Source organism: Gymnoscopelus microlampas (genome assembly GCF_963454915.1).
Source record: "Gymnoscopelus microlampas genome assembly, chromosome: 19".
NCBI lineage: Eukaryota > Metazoa > Chordata > Actinopteri > Myctophiformes > Myctophidae > Gymnoscopelus > Gymnoscopelus microlampas.
The window spans coordinates 5,635,378-5,651,384 of NC_139956.1; the positions used below are offsets into that span (position 1 = coordinate 5,635,378).

The 16,007-nt window shown below is 42.3% G+C and overlaps 1 protein-coding gene across 1 annotated transcript in view; it reads left to right on the plus strand.

Annotated features, from left to right (window-relative positions):
• Positions 1 to 16,007, plus strand: part of LOC311035064 (short transient receptor potential channel 5-like) — a gene marked incomplete at both ends in the record, with an annotated part of 95,687 nt that overhangs the window by 12,043 nt on the left and 67,637 nt on the right. The window contains 3 exons of the mRNA XM_084043144.1: positions 1,983 to 2,045; positions 2,993 to 3,130; positions 7,383 to 7,589. Of these exons, the coding sequence (XP_083899270.1) occupies positions 1,983 to 2,045; positions 2,993 to 3,130; positions 7,383 to 7,589 (408 nt within the window). The remainder of the gene's footprint in view (positions 1 to 1,982; positions 2,046 to 2,992; positions 3,131 to 7,382; positions 7,590 to 16,007) is intronic.

The window sequence follows — 16,007 nt, forward strand, 5'->3', positions numbered from 1 at the left end:
TATGACCCAATCCATGGCATTGATATAAAATAAAGGTTATCTCTTAATATTCACAGTAGAAAAAATGTACATACAAACACAAAATCAGAAAACAACATCAGAACAGAGAGACAAACCGACAAAACAAACCGAGTACGACTGGAGGAAACATGGAAAGGCTTTGAGATTTCGAGTGTTTTTTGACCGTATGTAAGAAATTGATGTCATTTTGAGTTTTTGACATTTTGTAACTAGTTCGTAACTCCATCCCGAGTCCACCACAGCTAAAAACCTAAGCGGACGGCGGCGATTTTATATATATTTTATTATATCTGACGTTCATATTGACAGATACCACAGTGTTTTGTCCCAAATGGGCTGCCGTAGTGTTTACAAGCTGACTTGGATGAAATCACGGGGTGAAATCTCGTCTTGCGAGATTTCCGGAGGGGAGCATCTAACACAAACACTGTGGCTAGGTTTCTGTCAATATGCATGTCAGATATCAACACAAATATATAAAAAGATTACGATAAAAATACATGATATAGCGCACGGACCGTCCGCTCGGGTTTTAACTCATTCAGTGCCAATGAAATAAAAAAAAATAAGTGTGCCAGCAATTTTTCAATTTTCTTATACCTTTTTTAAGTAGTCACAGAATATTTATCTCCAGCATAATCGATCCCCTGATGGGTGTTAATCACTGAGGGTTGCACTGTGTGGTTTCACAAATGTCAACGAGGTCATTGGACCTTGTTGACATTAATTGTCTGCCTTTTGAAGATAACATAATAACATTGAAAAATACATAGTAAAAAAAAATTCGGGGCATATAAATCTGCAGGGAGTCTAGGACATGCTCCCTCTTGCTTTCCCAGTGTTCAGCATATGATTTGATCTGAGGAGACACGGGGCAGGTCTGCTCAGGAGCCGAGATACAGACTTTTTCAGTAATAAGTTAAACAAGAAGTGAATGGAGCAGCAAATCTTCAAATGATGATATCTTGTAGCCTGGGATCCAGCCTGCTTCGCTGCGTTCGGCGGACTTTTTTTCTCTCTCCGCTTCTCAGTCTGGAATGCCTCCTATCTCCAGGAGGCGGGACACAGCAGCCAAGGTTCGAAACCTACCGTGGCTTCTGATTGGTCTAAAACAGTGTGATCGTTGTGATTCGTCATTCGTTTGAACAACATCCAACCAGCAACGACGTTGCCTAACGTAACATATGTAGTTCCAGTGTAGTTCTGCAAAACGAGTCAATGGGGTGCATTCCAGACTGAGAAGCGAAGAGAGAAAAAAAAGTCCGCCGAACGTAGCGAAGCAGGCTGGATCCCAGGCTAGATATCTTGGGTTCTGAACGTTTTTTTCCCAAATAAAAAACAACAAAAAAACACGTCATTGGCACCGCAATGGCACGTTGCGCCATTGCGGTAAAACACGTGAAACACGTCAATGGCACTCAATGAGTAAAGCTGAGGTGGACTCGGGATGGAGTTATGAAAATGTACCACTCGTCCTAGGACATATTAACATCATATAAAGGTAAAGAAACGGCTTGTCTGAAATTCTCCTTTATAATTAAGAGAGACTTCACCACACACAATTAATAACAATAAATTGAGTTTACAGGTACTGAATAAGGATATTCAGAGACTGGACGTTTAACAATGGAATGACGTGAACCACTTTGGTGGCGGCGGTGGTGCCTGCTGCTGCTGGGCGTTGTCGGGGAGGTTTGGCGGGCGACCTGAACAAACAGATAGCTCAAGTGAGACAAGGAAGGAGGAGACAGACGCGTCCTTTTAGAGGAACACTGTCAATCTCATTTGAAACGGGGCCAAATGGGGACGGTGGAGTTGACAGGAGAGGAATTGCTATAGGAACGGCCGCTTGGTTCAGTCTCATCAGTTGAACTGTAGTTTTAAAACTCCTATTTGTCAGTTGAAACTTGTCAAAACTTGTTCCTCAAACTTGTGTTGTTGTTTGTTGTTGTGTCGCACAGGTGACCATTCCCAGACCGCACCAGATCAGGTGTGACTGTGTGGAGTGTGTGTCCAGTTCAGAGGTAAGAGTTTTACTGGCATTCTGCCTTGTGTCCTCATTATGTTTGGTCTATTCTCTGCTAGGTGCTGACCAGTACAGCCACAGTCTTCTACTGTTGTACTGGGAGCTGACCAGTACAAACACAGTCTTCTACTGTTGTACTGGGTGCTGACCAGTACAGCCACAGTCTTCTACTGTTGTACTGGGAGCTGACCAGTACAGCCACAGTCTTCTATCATTAACTTCTGGCAATATTGTAAAATGAGTGGATCTTGTCCACCCACTGTCCAGATTGTATTTTCAGTGAACACACAGCACGATTAAAGGCTCATTTATACTCGCATCACATCCCTTTCCACAGACGTCACTTGACAAAAGTGGGGAAAAAAACAGGGTTGAATGACACTGTGAAGCGACAACCAGTGTTGATATTGACAGCACATTTTGGTTTAGTTTTAGTCATAGTCTTTTGAATCAAATTCCACTTAGTTTTAGTCACATTTCAGTCATCTGAAATGTTTTAGTTTTTGTCTAGTTTCAGTCGACTAAATATCATAAGATTATAGTCGACTAAATCTACAGTTGATTTAGTCGACTAAAATGTATTTTGCCAGGCCTTGTGAGCTTGTAGATCTGCTATTTTCAGAGCGCAACACCCGAGCGCAACCAAACATAAAATGACTTGTCTTTTAGTTCTCTTCTCCACTAGTCCCTCACTAACATCTTATTCTAGTTTGTATTTGTTGACGAAATTGTCAATATATTTAGTCTTAGTTTTAGTCATCATATCTTAGTTTTTTTTTTGTTTTAGTCAGTGAAAAAAGGTAGTCGACGAACATTTTTCATCGTAGTTTTAGTCGATGAAATCAACATGTCATTTGGCTCTTGAACTATAAGATTTGATTTCTCCAGTAAGTCCATTGTCTTCTGTCTCCTCTGTGTCTTTCTTGTGGTGGTCTCTCATATTAGGTGGACAGCCTGCGTCACTCGCGGTCTCGACTCAACATCTACAAGGCTCTGGCCTCGCCGTCACTCATCGCCCTGTCCAGTGAAGACCCCATCCTCACTGCGTTTAGACTGGGCTGGGAACTCAAGGAACTGAGTAAGGTAGGAAACTACTGCTGCTGCTTCTACTACTACTACCACTACTACTACTACTGCTACTCAGTGGTGGAAAAAGTACTCAAATTTTTTTACCTAAGTAAAAGTATCAATACTGCAATGAAGAAATTAAGTAAAAGTCCGGAATTCAACATTTACTAGAAAAGTATTGGTATCAAATTGTACTTAAAGTACCAAAAGCAGAAAGTACTCATTATACAGAATGTCCCATTTCAAATGTATAAAAATCTTTTGAAAATAGCAGATCTACAATCTCAAAATAGCAGTTCTACAAGCTCACAATGCGTCGCATTGTGAGCTTGTAGATCTGCTATTTTCAAATGGCCGAAATGTATATAGGGTCGAAGAGGTTAATGTATATTTTGTAATAATAATCAAAATCTACAAAGCAACTTGTAACTAAAGTTTTAAAATAAATGTAGTGGAGAAAAAGTACAATATTTGCCTCTGAGATGTAGGGGAGTAGAGGTAAAAGTACTGGAAATTGGAAATACTCCAGTAAAGTAAAAGTACCTCAACTTTGTACTCAAGTACAGTACTTGAATACACGTACTTAGTTACTTTACACCACTGCTGTAACTGATACATCATCATCATCGTGATAAATAACATGGTATATCGTAAATGGCACAGACTGACATGCTCACCGATACCCATATACCATAGACGTTCAGTCTAAATGTCTCAGCTGTAAATCACACAGTTAGTGATCTGCAGCCGTACTTCAGGCTTAATGTCATTCCGTGGCATTTTAAGTTGAAGACAGCCATTCATCTTCTACCAAGCTGCTGTCTGTCGTGTAGTTTCAGGAGGGAAAGTTTCTCTTCTGCCTGGCTTTGTATGTGTATTAGTGTCACATCGATGTTAGAAGCACATAATCAAAGCTTCATGGAGACATAACGCCCTTTTAGTGGTGGCGGGGGGGGGTCAAAAACGTTTTGTCAACAGTGCAAGACATTGAAATGTAAACCAGTGGTTCTTGTTCATGTCAAGGACCCCCAACTTGACACTTATTAGCCCGCGGACCCCCATTTGAGAATATATGCCAGGCAGGGGACCCCGATAACAGATTTTTTTTTCTTTTCGGCTCTAGCAGTGATTCTCAACCATTTTAATTTCAAGGACCGCCAGTTTGACATGCATTAGGCTACGGACCCCCATTACATGGCATTTCTATCTCTCGGACCCCAATTTATATTGTAAAATCTATGTTAATGTAACTCTCAGAGTTACAGACCCATAAGGGTCCATTTGGTTCCTAACTATCCATCATTTAGCTGGGGACCCCCTGAAACTCCCTCAAGGAACCCTGGGGGTCCCTGGACCCCACTTTGCGAACCAATGATGTAAACAGCTTTGAATTCAATTCTCTTGGGGTTCACAGTGACACAGGCTTTTTTTAAACCATGTATGCCCTATTTTATATATTTTGTCTATTCGAAAGTAGCCGACCAATCTGCTATTTTCAAACCATTTTGAAACAGTTTAAAAAGGATTGCCTGTAACGTCATGCCAATACAGGGACACCAGGTTGACCGTGGTTAAAGGGAAACGGTCACTCTGTGTCCGTGCTTTGAATAAATGGTTATTTCAGATCTAAAGCCACGTCCTCTTTGTCCTTTGCTGTCGCCAGCCGGCAATCGTCGGCAAAGGTCTTTACACACACAGGGGAATTGATGATAAAATAAAATTGCCGGTAATTATTTCTATAAAAAAGGACAGATTGATGCCTTTATGTGCGGTGAAGATTCCACCTCATTCAGAATAAAAATAGCCTTATAATATTAGCTGTGTCAATATACATATGATGCAAACAGTAGTTCCAAAAAGTCTATTTTCAGGGAAAATGTATTGTATGGGTGGATAAGGTGTATAAAGACCTAAACCAGTGATTCTCAAACTTTTTCATGTCAAGGACCCCCAAATTGACACTTATTAGCACGCTGACCCCCATTTGAAAATATATGCCAGGGACCCCCATAAGAGAAGATTTTTACGGCTCTAGCAGTGAATTCTCAACCATTTTAATTTCAAGGACCCCCCAGTTTGACATGCATTAGGGCTACGGACCCCCATTTAATGGTATTTATATCTCTGGGACCCCAATTTATATTGTAAAATCAATCTTAATGTAACTCTGAGAGTGTACAAATGGAACCAAATGGATCCCTTTGGTTCCATTTGTACACTCTCAGAGTTACAGACCCATAAGGGTCCATTTTCCTAACTATCCATCATTTAGCTGGGGACCCCCTGGAACTCCCTCAAGGACCCCTGGGGGTCCCCGGACCCCACTTTGAGAAACAATGACCTAAACCACCGGGAAATGAAAAGTGAAAGCAGTGAAGAGAGTCATAGTTGATAAGCTACCGAATGAGAAAAATAGAATACTTTCAGTGAAACTGAAAGTAAGAGCTTGGTTCAAGAGTAACAGCTATTTTCAAAATGTTTGACTCTTTCTTATATTATTTGACAACTTGGCCATAGTTTGTTAAATACTTTTGATGCAGTAATAATGTCTCTTCTTTTCTTTTTTCTTTTTTTTTTTTATAAAAAATGCAAATTGTCACTTTACTGTCACCCAAAAAAAACACACTGATTTATGGGACAGTGTGAATGCAACATTTCAGCGCTAAACTAAATGTCACCACTCCTGTGTGTGCATTAGAGGCGATTGAGACAAACATACTCGCAAATCGCACTCGCTGTGTCTCGCTGTCTGATGTTTGTTCACATAATATTCAGGCTTTATGAAATGGAATTCTGCCGTTTCGTTATTTTAAGTAATATCAGATCAACAATGCTATTTGTGGATCTCTCAGCATTCTGCGCTGATCGAATGCATGCAAAACATGTCAGCGCTTGTCGTTTCTGTTTAGAGGATTAGTGTGTTTGTCTGCGATTGTCACCGTGTTCTTGACAGTTATGTGACAGATTACCGACACTGTGTGAAGCTGATATCCAAATCCCAAGAGTCCCTTATTAAACCAGCCGGGGGCCAACTCCAATTTGCGTCGTGGAGTACTTCACTGTCTCGTCCCATTGTTTTCCTACCTGTATATCAGGACTATATCAGGGCAGTGCATGGAGATTGCTATTTCCAAGCAGACAAGCCTACTTTAAACCACAGAAGGGCCTAAGAATAGACGAGAGCATGTGTGTCTCTACATTATCACTCACCTAACATAGGGATCACTATGGGTTCGTGCGGTTAACACATGAGTTAGCCAGTTAGCATTTTTGTTTAAATACGTTTGTAAAGAGATTGTTACAGCTCGGCTGGAGGTTGAAAAAATGATAGAGAGAATGATGGGACACGGTAGACAAATCAACACAGACAGGACCAATGATGCAAGTTCAGTCAGATAACTCAGGAATAGATTGAACCAATATAATAGAATGAGAATACAAGTGTGGATGTAATATTTTATCTTGGCGTTCAGGCTCTGTTACATGTTTCTCTCTGCTCAGCACAATTAGACCATTGGTTCTCAAAGTGGGGTACGGGGACCCCCAGGGGTACTTGAGGCGGTTCCAGGGGGTCCCCGGCTAAATGATGGATAGGAACTAAATGGACCCTTATGGTTCTGTAACCCTTATGGTTCTGAGTGTACAAATGGAACCAAATGGACCCTAACGGGTCCATTTGGTTCCATTTGTAGACTCTCAGAGTTAAATTAACATTGATTTTATAATATAAATTGGTGTCCCAGAGGTATAAATGCCATTAAATGGGGGTCCGTAGCCTAATACATGTCAAACTGGGGGTCCTTGACATTAAAATGGTTGAGAATCACTGCTAGAAAGCCGTATAAACCTTCTCTTATTGGGGTCCCTGGCTTATCTTTTCAAATGGGGGTCCGTGGGCTAATAAGTGTCAATTTGGGGGTCCTTGACATGAAAAAGTTTGAGAACCACAGAATTAGACAACCAATCATTGCATGGAGATAGATATATAACAACAAACCAGGACAATACAGCGGAAAGAACGCAGATTTTGGTGAGCTTAAATAACCCGCCCAATTGGTCAGCTGACCGCCTCCTGAGTATATACTGCCTGAACTAACCTCTCAAGCTACGTATCATTCATATGTTGTTTTCTGGCCTTTTTCACTGACACGTCTTTGATAAACGAGACCACAGTTTGTTCAAATTTCAAGCATGAAACGGTATTTTTACGCAAGCGATTCTCCACCAACACCTACTGATTACGTGTGGGTCTTGTCGGTCTTCCCAGGTGGAGAACGAGTTCCGCCAGGAGTACGAGGAGCTCTCCCAGCAGTGTAAGCTGTTCGCCAAGGACCTGCTGGACCAGGCCAGGAGCTCCAGAGAGCTGGAGACCATCCTGAACCACCGGGACACCGACCAGAGCGAGGAGCTGGACCCCAGGCAGTGTCACGACCTGGCCAAGCTCAAACTGGCAATAAAGTACCACCAAAAAGAGGTAGGATTTACACTGGAAAAAAACACTGGAACACAGGGGTCATCGCCATGCTGGCTTACGGTGGACATTTTGGTCAAAATGTTATTTTTGCCACGGACATACACAATGAGTGGACAATGATATTACCATAAACACATAAAGTGCTATCCCTGAATGACCATAACGGGTCTATAACTCTGAGAGTGTACAAATGAGTTAAGAGAGTCCTTGCAGATGCAACATTTGAGAACCACTAGTACTAGTACACTCTTAATGTGCCATAGTTACGCAGTAAATCAGTGTCATACATATTCTGAAGAAAACCTGGAGACTTGACATTCAGTAATTGGGTCTTTATGATCAAAATAAGAACATTATAATGGTCCCCTGCACTGGAAGATTAAGCTGGGAACAGACTACTCTTCTACTTTTTTCTTTCATTCCATCGGGGTGGTCACAGCAGATTATCTGTTTCCATCTGGTTCTGTTTTTCTGCTCTCAGCGCATCCATAAACCTTCCTCTTTGGCCTTCCTTTTCTCCTCTTTCCTAGCAGCTCCATCTTAAGCGTCCTTCTCCCTCTTACCCCTCCTGTCACATGTCCAAACCCATCTCAACCTCACCTCTCCTGCTTCATCCCCAAACCTTCTAACCTGCAGCTGATCCTCTAATGCAGTGGTTTTCAACCTTTTTCATGCCAAGGACCCCTAAATTGATATATATTTGGCCGCGGACCCCCATTTGAAAATGATTTGTGCAGGGACCCCCAGAAGCAAAGATATCAGTTAATTTTCGCTTTAAAAAAATGTAAATATTCAAAGATATGCACACTTTTTCAAGGTTTTTCAAAAATAGCAGATATACAAGCTCATAGCGCGGCACTCGGTGCCGCGCTATGAGCTTGTAGATCTGCTATTTTTGAATAGCCAAAGCTAGTGGTTAAAAAATGATTGTGACGCTATTAACACATTTTGCTGGGGACCCCCTGGTACTCCCTCAAGGACCACTGGTGGTCCCCGGACCACTGGTTGAAAACCACTGCTCTAATGTAGTCATTTCTGATCATGTCCGTCCTTGTCACTCCTAATCAGAATCGTAGCGTCCTCAAATCTGCCGCCTCCAGCTTGCTCTGCCGTCCGTCTTTTTGGTCGGTGCCGCTGTTTTCAAGCCGTACGGCATGGCTGCTCTCACTGTGAACTTGAGTACATCTTCCCTAGTATACAGACTACTGTATACTAGACATTAAATATAAAATGGATTCATAACACTTCACCCAAAACGTAAGGCATGTGAACAAGGAGAGAGGAAGGAGGTGGAGGGACAGAATGAGAGAGAGAGAAAAAAGTACTGTTTCACTTAACCCATTAAGACCTGGAACGCATCTATGTCACTTTTTGATTTGAGCAAAAAAAAAAAGCATTATTTTACACTTTTGGCTATTCAAAAATAGCAGATATACAAGCTCGTAGCGCGGCACCGAGTGCCGCGCTACGAGCTTGTAGATCTGCTATTTACGAAAAATCGTGAACATGTGTGCAAATCTTTGAATATATATTGTTTTAAAGCAAACATTTTTAACTCAAATCTTTGCTTCTGGGGGGGTCCCTGGAACAACATATTTTGAGATGGGGGTCGGCGGCCAAATACAGTACATATAATTGTGGGGGTCCTTGACATGAAAAGGTTTGAGCACCACTGATATAGAAACACAAGTTTTTCAGAAAACTGTTAGGATTTAGAAGACATTTGTAGAATCGGCTTCAGGTCTTAATGGGTTATTCTACATGACATGTTTTTTTTATACAATATGTAGTGGGGCTCCCTGCTTCATCTCTGTCTCACCTAAGGGGTCCTTGGTCTGAAAAACATGTTGAAGACCCCTGACATACACCATATGGTACCGTTGAAATGGTGTGTTGTACCACAGCATAGAGACTGGGACTGTACCACAGCATAGAGACTGGGACTGTACCACAGCATAGAGACTGGGACTGTACCACAGCATAGAGACTGGGACTGTACCACAGCATAGAGACTGGGACTGTACCACAGCATAGAGACTGGGACTGTACCACAGCATAGAGACTGGGACTGTACCACAGCATAGAGACTGGGACTGTACCACAGCATAGAGACTGGGACTGTACCACAGCATAGAGACTGGGACTGTACCACAGCATAGAGACTGGGACTGTACCACAGCATAGAGACTGGGACTGTACCACAGCATAGAGACTGGGACTGTACCACAGCATAGAGACTGGGACTGTACCACAGCATAGAGACTGGGACTGTACCACAGCATAGAGACTGGGACTGTACCACAGCATAGAGACTGGGACTGTACCACAGCATAGAGACTGGGACTGTACCACAGCATAGAGACTGGGACTGTACCACAGCATAGAGACTGGGACTGTACCACAGCATAGAGACTGGGACTGTACCACAGCATAGAGACTGGGACTGTACCACAGCATAGAGACTGGGACTTTTCATTTCTAAGCTGAACAACATGAACGCTACCTGTTTGTCGCTGAACCACGACGTCTCCACCACATGCTGGCTTGTGTAGCGGTGAAATATAGTGCATTAGCATAATATGTGTGTGTGTGTGTGTGTGTGTGTGTGTGTGTGTGTGTGTGTGTGTGTGTGTGTGTGTGTGTGTGTGTGTGTGTGTGTGTGTGTGTGTGTGTGTGTGCGTGTGTGGTGGAAAAAGTACTCCAATTCTTTAGTTAAGTAAAAGTACAAATATTGCAGTATAAAAATACTCTGTTACAAGTAAAAGTCCAGCATTAAAAATTAACTCGAGTAAAAGTACAAAAGTATTGGCATCAAAATGTACTTAAAGTACCAAAAGTAAAAGTACTAAATATTTGAAAATAGCAGATCTACAAGCTCACAACGTGTCGCGATGCGACGCGTTGTGAGCTTGTAGATCTGCTATTTTCAAATAGCCTATGTATAAAATAGGGCTAAAGTGGTTAATGTATGTTTCATTATATCATATTTTATACCCGCAAAGTAACTAGTAACTAACGTTTTCAAATAATTGTAGTGGAGTAAAAGTACAATATTTGCCTCTGAGATGTAGTGGAGTAGAAGTAAAAGTATTGGAAATTGGAAATACTCAACTGAAGTACAAATACCTCAAAATTGTACTTAAGTACAGTACCTAAGTAAATGTACTTAGTTACTTTCCACCACTGTGTGTGCGTGCGTGTGTGTGTGTGTGTGTGTGTGTGTGTGTGTGTGCGTGCGTGCGTGCGTAGGTGCGTGCGCGCGTGTGTGCGTGCTCGTGTGTTGCCTGGAGAGATCCAGATGGGAAGTGTCGCCCCTTGCCGCATCTCATTTTGGGGGTCTTATTTCCCATATGGCGAGAATCCTTTCTCTGTGCCAAAAAAAGCTGTTTGCTGCAGTCAGAGACAACAAATCAACAAGGACGGCCACAGAGGACTGACATGAGCCTCTTAACCCATTGAGACCTGAAGCCGATTCTACATGTCTCCTAAATCTCAACAGTTTTCTGAAAAACGTTTGTTTCTATAATCAGTGGTGCTCAATCTTGTTCATGTCAAGGACCCCCAAAATTATATGTATTTGGCCGCGGACCCCCATCAAAATATGTTGTTCCAGGGACCCCCCAGAAGCAAAGATTTGAGTAAAAAATGTTCGCTTTAAAAATATATATATTCAGAAGATTTGCACACATTTTCACGATTTTTCAAAAATAGCAGATCTACAAGCTCATAGCGCGGCACTCGGTGCCGCGCTATGAGCTTGTAGATCTGCTATTTTTGAATAGACCAACGTGTAAAATAATGCTTTTTAGCTCAAATCTAAAAATGAGACAGTTCCAGGTCTTAATGGGTTAACCATGCTCAAATCGTCTTCACAAAGAGTTAATCGCGCCGATAATGTTAGATTATGTATCATCGTCATCATAATCCCACTGGCTGGCAAGAACCAGCTGCCTTGGATGATGATGATCAGGCCGTATGGCGAGGACAACCGTCCGTCTATTTTGTGCGCAAGTACAATTACTCAAATACTGTACTTATGTACAATTTTGAGCGCATTTTTTTTACTTTACTGTAGTATTTCCAATTGTTTGTACTTTTACTTCTACTCCACTACTTCTCCAGAGGCAAATATTGTACTTTTACTCCACTACAATGATTTGAAAACTTTACTTACTATACTTTGTAGATTGTGATTATTATTACAAAACATACATTAACCCATTGAGACCTGGAACTTGTGTCATATTTTGATTTGAGCTAAAAAAGCATTATTTTACACTTTGGGCTATTCAAAAATAGCAGATATACAAGCTCATAGCGCGGCACCGAGTGCCGCGCTACGAGCTTGTAGATCTGCTATTTTTTTTAAATCGTGAAAATGTGTGCAAATCTTCTGAATATATATATTTTTAAAGCGAACAGTTTTTAACTCAAATCTTTGCTTCTGGGGGTCCCTGGAACAAAATATTTTGATGGGGGTCCGCGGCCAAATACATATCATTTTGGGGGTCCTTGACATGAAAAAGACTGAGCACCACTGATATAGAAACATACGTTTTTTCAGAAAACTGTTGAGATTTAGGAGACATGTAGAATCGGCTTCAGGTCTCAATGGGTTAACACGCGCGCGCGCACGCACGCACACACACACACACACACACACACACACACACACACACACACACACACACACACACACACACACTCACTCACTCACTCACTCACTCACTCACTCACTCACTCACTCACTCACTCACTCACTCACTCACTCACTCACTCACTCACTCACTCACTCACTCACTCACTCACTCACTCACTCACTCACTCACTCACTCACTCACTCACTCACTCACTCACTCACTCACTCACTCACTCACACTCACTCACACACGTGCGCGCTCACACACACACAAACCGTGTATGTGAGTCAATGAAGGGAGGAGGGGGGGGGGCACAGCCACAATAGAGGAGCTGCACTGTCCTGGAATGCACCGCCTTGCTGCAGAGGGGGGGGGGTGGGTGCTGAGGGTTTATGCAGCGCTTTGTCTGAGGCGGTGGTGGAAAGTAACGATGTGACGCATTGTGAGCTTGTAGAAGATTTGTATACATTTGAAACCTTGAAATGGGACATTCTGCATAATGAGTAAAGTATGTCTACATGTCTACATTGCAGTATTGATACTTTTACTTAAAGTAATACATAGGTAACTTTTTCAATAAAACTAAAGTTAAATTGTATATCTTTTGTGAGTGGCAAATGTTTCACAACACCCACTCCATGAATTTCACCCCCGAAAGCCTTTTATTTATATATTATCTATTGAACGCTGTCGGGGTTGACTTTCCCGCGAAAATGACGTCATCTGGCCGGAAAATGGAAGCGGAAATGCACCGGTTTCCTGTTTGGCCAGGAACTACCACGCCGGTTTCCTGTTTGGCCAGGAACTACCGCACCGGTTTCCTGTTTGGCCAGGAACTACCGCGCTATTAACAAAAAGGAAACTCACGCTGATTTTAAGAGATTGTATGATTTGAAGAACGAAAAACAACAGCAAAAGAAAAAGAAAAAAGAAACGATCCACAGATCGTATAAAACAATTAAAAGAACGCTTTTTGAAACGCTTCCGTCTTCAGGTGAAAACAAATGGAATTATGGGTAACGCAGTAATAAACTAACGACCTGCAGTGACGGTAATGACCAGCAGAGGCTGCTAAAAATCGTTTTTTTGAAATTTGCACTGTACAACTTTAATAAAGCAATTGAGTACTTTTTCCACCACTGGGAGGGCGCATGCAGAGCATCGTCGGAGGTGAGCCTCCAGGACATTATACACCAGGGCAGTGTGTTTAAAGCAAAGGCAAAGCGGATTATCACCCCCATAGCCTACATTCTGTTCACGCTGCTATACCGTCAGACAGACGACCCCCGGGCCACTGCATTAAAAAGCAGTACAAAGGCGAATGAGGGACTCTCTCTCCACCCTCAGGCCGCTGAGCCGTGCCGCGCATCACAAAACCCATAATGCCTTATCCTGCTTCACCTTTGACCGCATATATTTTTCTTCACACGCGCTAGTTTGCAGCACATGAAGAAGATCTGTGGCTCGTGGTGAGCAAGACAAGCAGCACTATATCAAAAGAAGAAGAAGTAAGAGTCCGCACAGTGGAAATACTGCAAAAAGGGCTCCGCTGTATTTGATCGCGTTTCGATCAATCTGTGATCTTCATCTGGACATAATCAGTGGTGGAAAAAGTACTATTTTTTTTTTTACTTATGTAAAAGTATCCATACTGCAATGTAGAAATACTCTATTACGGACTTCCGGGCTTTTACTTGTAACAGAGTAGTTCTACATTGCAGTATTGATACTTTTACTTAAGTAAAAAAATCACTCCCTGTGTGAAGTGAGTGGTGCCTTTGATGAGCCCCGTATTGGCCCCCGTATTGATGCTGTCATCAATGTTTGTGGACAGACATAGAAAAGAGACTAGAACATGTGCTCCTCGGAGCACAAGTCTCCGCCAGCAGACCTGTGCTATTTTAACCAAAGGAAATCACTTACCCTATCTTTAACCATAGTTTTCTAGAAATGTTCTGATTCTTAGATTAGAACATCTAAGGATTAGAACATGTTAGCTTGGCTAACATGTTCAATCAGCCAAGCTAACATGTCCAATGTTAGCTTGGCTGATGGCACTGATGTCACTTCGAAACATGTAAACAATGTTTCGAAGTGACACACTTATTTATAGGGCTCTGTTTCGTCATGCGTCTCCCTAGCCAATCAAAGCACACCCTTTCAACATATTGTCACGTGTCACGTGATGCTTGACCAATGTTAGCTTGGTGGACACACGGACATACATACATACATACATACATACATACATACATACATACATACATACATACATACATACATACATACATACGGACACACGGACAAAGCCAGAGAGAGACAGACAGACAGACAGACAGACAGACAGACAGACAGACAGACAGACAGACAGACAGACAGACAGACAGACAGACAGACAGCATGATAAATATATTGAGGAGGACAGAACGAAAGAGAGAGAGATTTGACAAGACAGGAGTGTGGGGGAACGGAGAGAATGAAAACCGCTTTAGCGGGAGAAGAAAAGAGAGAGTGAGGGATCTATTGGAGCGGTGAGAGAGTTCTTATCGGACAATATTCACCTAATCTCTCAGAGCTGCGCTACTGAATCTGTCGGGAGCCCCGTTCAGAACGCGTGAGCGTTGGCCTACAAGTGGGCGTGCCTTCAGATCAGGAAGCAGGCTATTTAACAACAGCGTCCTCGAAGCCGACAGAACCACGGAAAGCTAGTAACATTTTAACTTGTTCTTCCATCATAGGAACAAGTGCTCCGTGGAGAAATGTCGTTTGTGGGAATGAAAACATAGTCGCACCACCGGAAGTGGAGGGCTGAGGGCAGAGACCAAACGCCGGTTTCCAGTCAACATAGGTCTATTTAATCACCCCCCCCCCCCCCCCCCCCCCGGAGTCAAATGCAAATGTGAAAAACGCTGGGGGCGCTTTTTATTTGACGATGGGTTCCCAGATTGATCGGTCCGAGAGAGAGAGTGCAATGTAGACATACTCTGTTACTCCATATGGTAAAAGTACTCATTATGCAGAATGTCCCGTTTCACATGTGTACAATGTATTAAAATATTTTGAAAATTGCAGACCTACTGTACAAGCTCACAACACATTGCGATGTGTTGTGAGCTTGTAGATTGGCTATTTTCTATTAGCCAAAGTTTAAATAGGGCTGTATGTTTTGTAATGATAATCTAAATCTACAAAGTAACTAGTAACTATAGTTTTCAAATAATTGTAAAAGTGCAGCTGAGATGTAGTGGAGTAGAAGCCAAAGTATTGAAAATTGGAAATACTCAAGTAAAGTAAAAAATCACACCCAGTGTGAAGTGAGCGGTGATATTTAGAAACAACAGTGGCCATCACAGTGATGGAAGCTCACTTAAAAAAAAAATGTTTTTTTTGAAGCGCGTGGTGCTATTTATTGGTTATTATTTCATCATGCGTCTCGCTAGCCAATCAAAGCAAAGGGTCTGAATTGAGTCAGCCAATCACGGTACGGCGAAAAGGGTGTGAATAGAGTCAGCCAATCACAGTACAGGGAAAGACGAATTCCCAACCCCACTTATAGGAGCGGCTACACCGCTCAAAAATACCTCAAAATTGTAAAGTACTTGAGTAAACGTAATGAGTTGTTTTCCAACACTGCTTGGGACTCTCTCTCTCCTCCATCCACTCTACTTCTACGGTCTCTCTTCGCTCTCTCTCTCTCTCTCTCTCTCTCTCTCTCTCTCTCTCTCTCTCTCTCTCTCTCTCTCTCTCGGTGTATATCTATCTTTTCCACCTCCGGCTG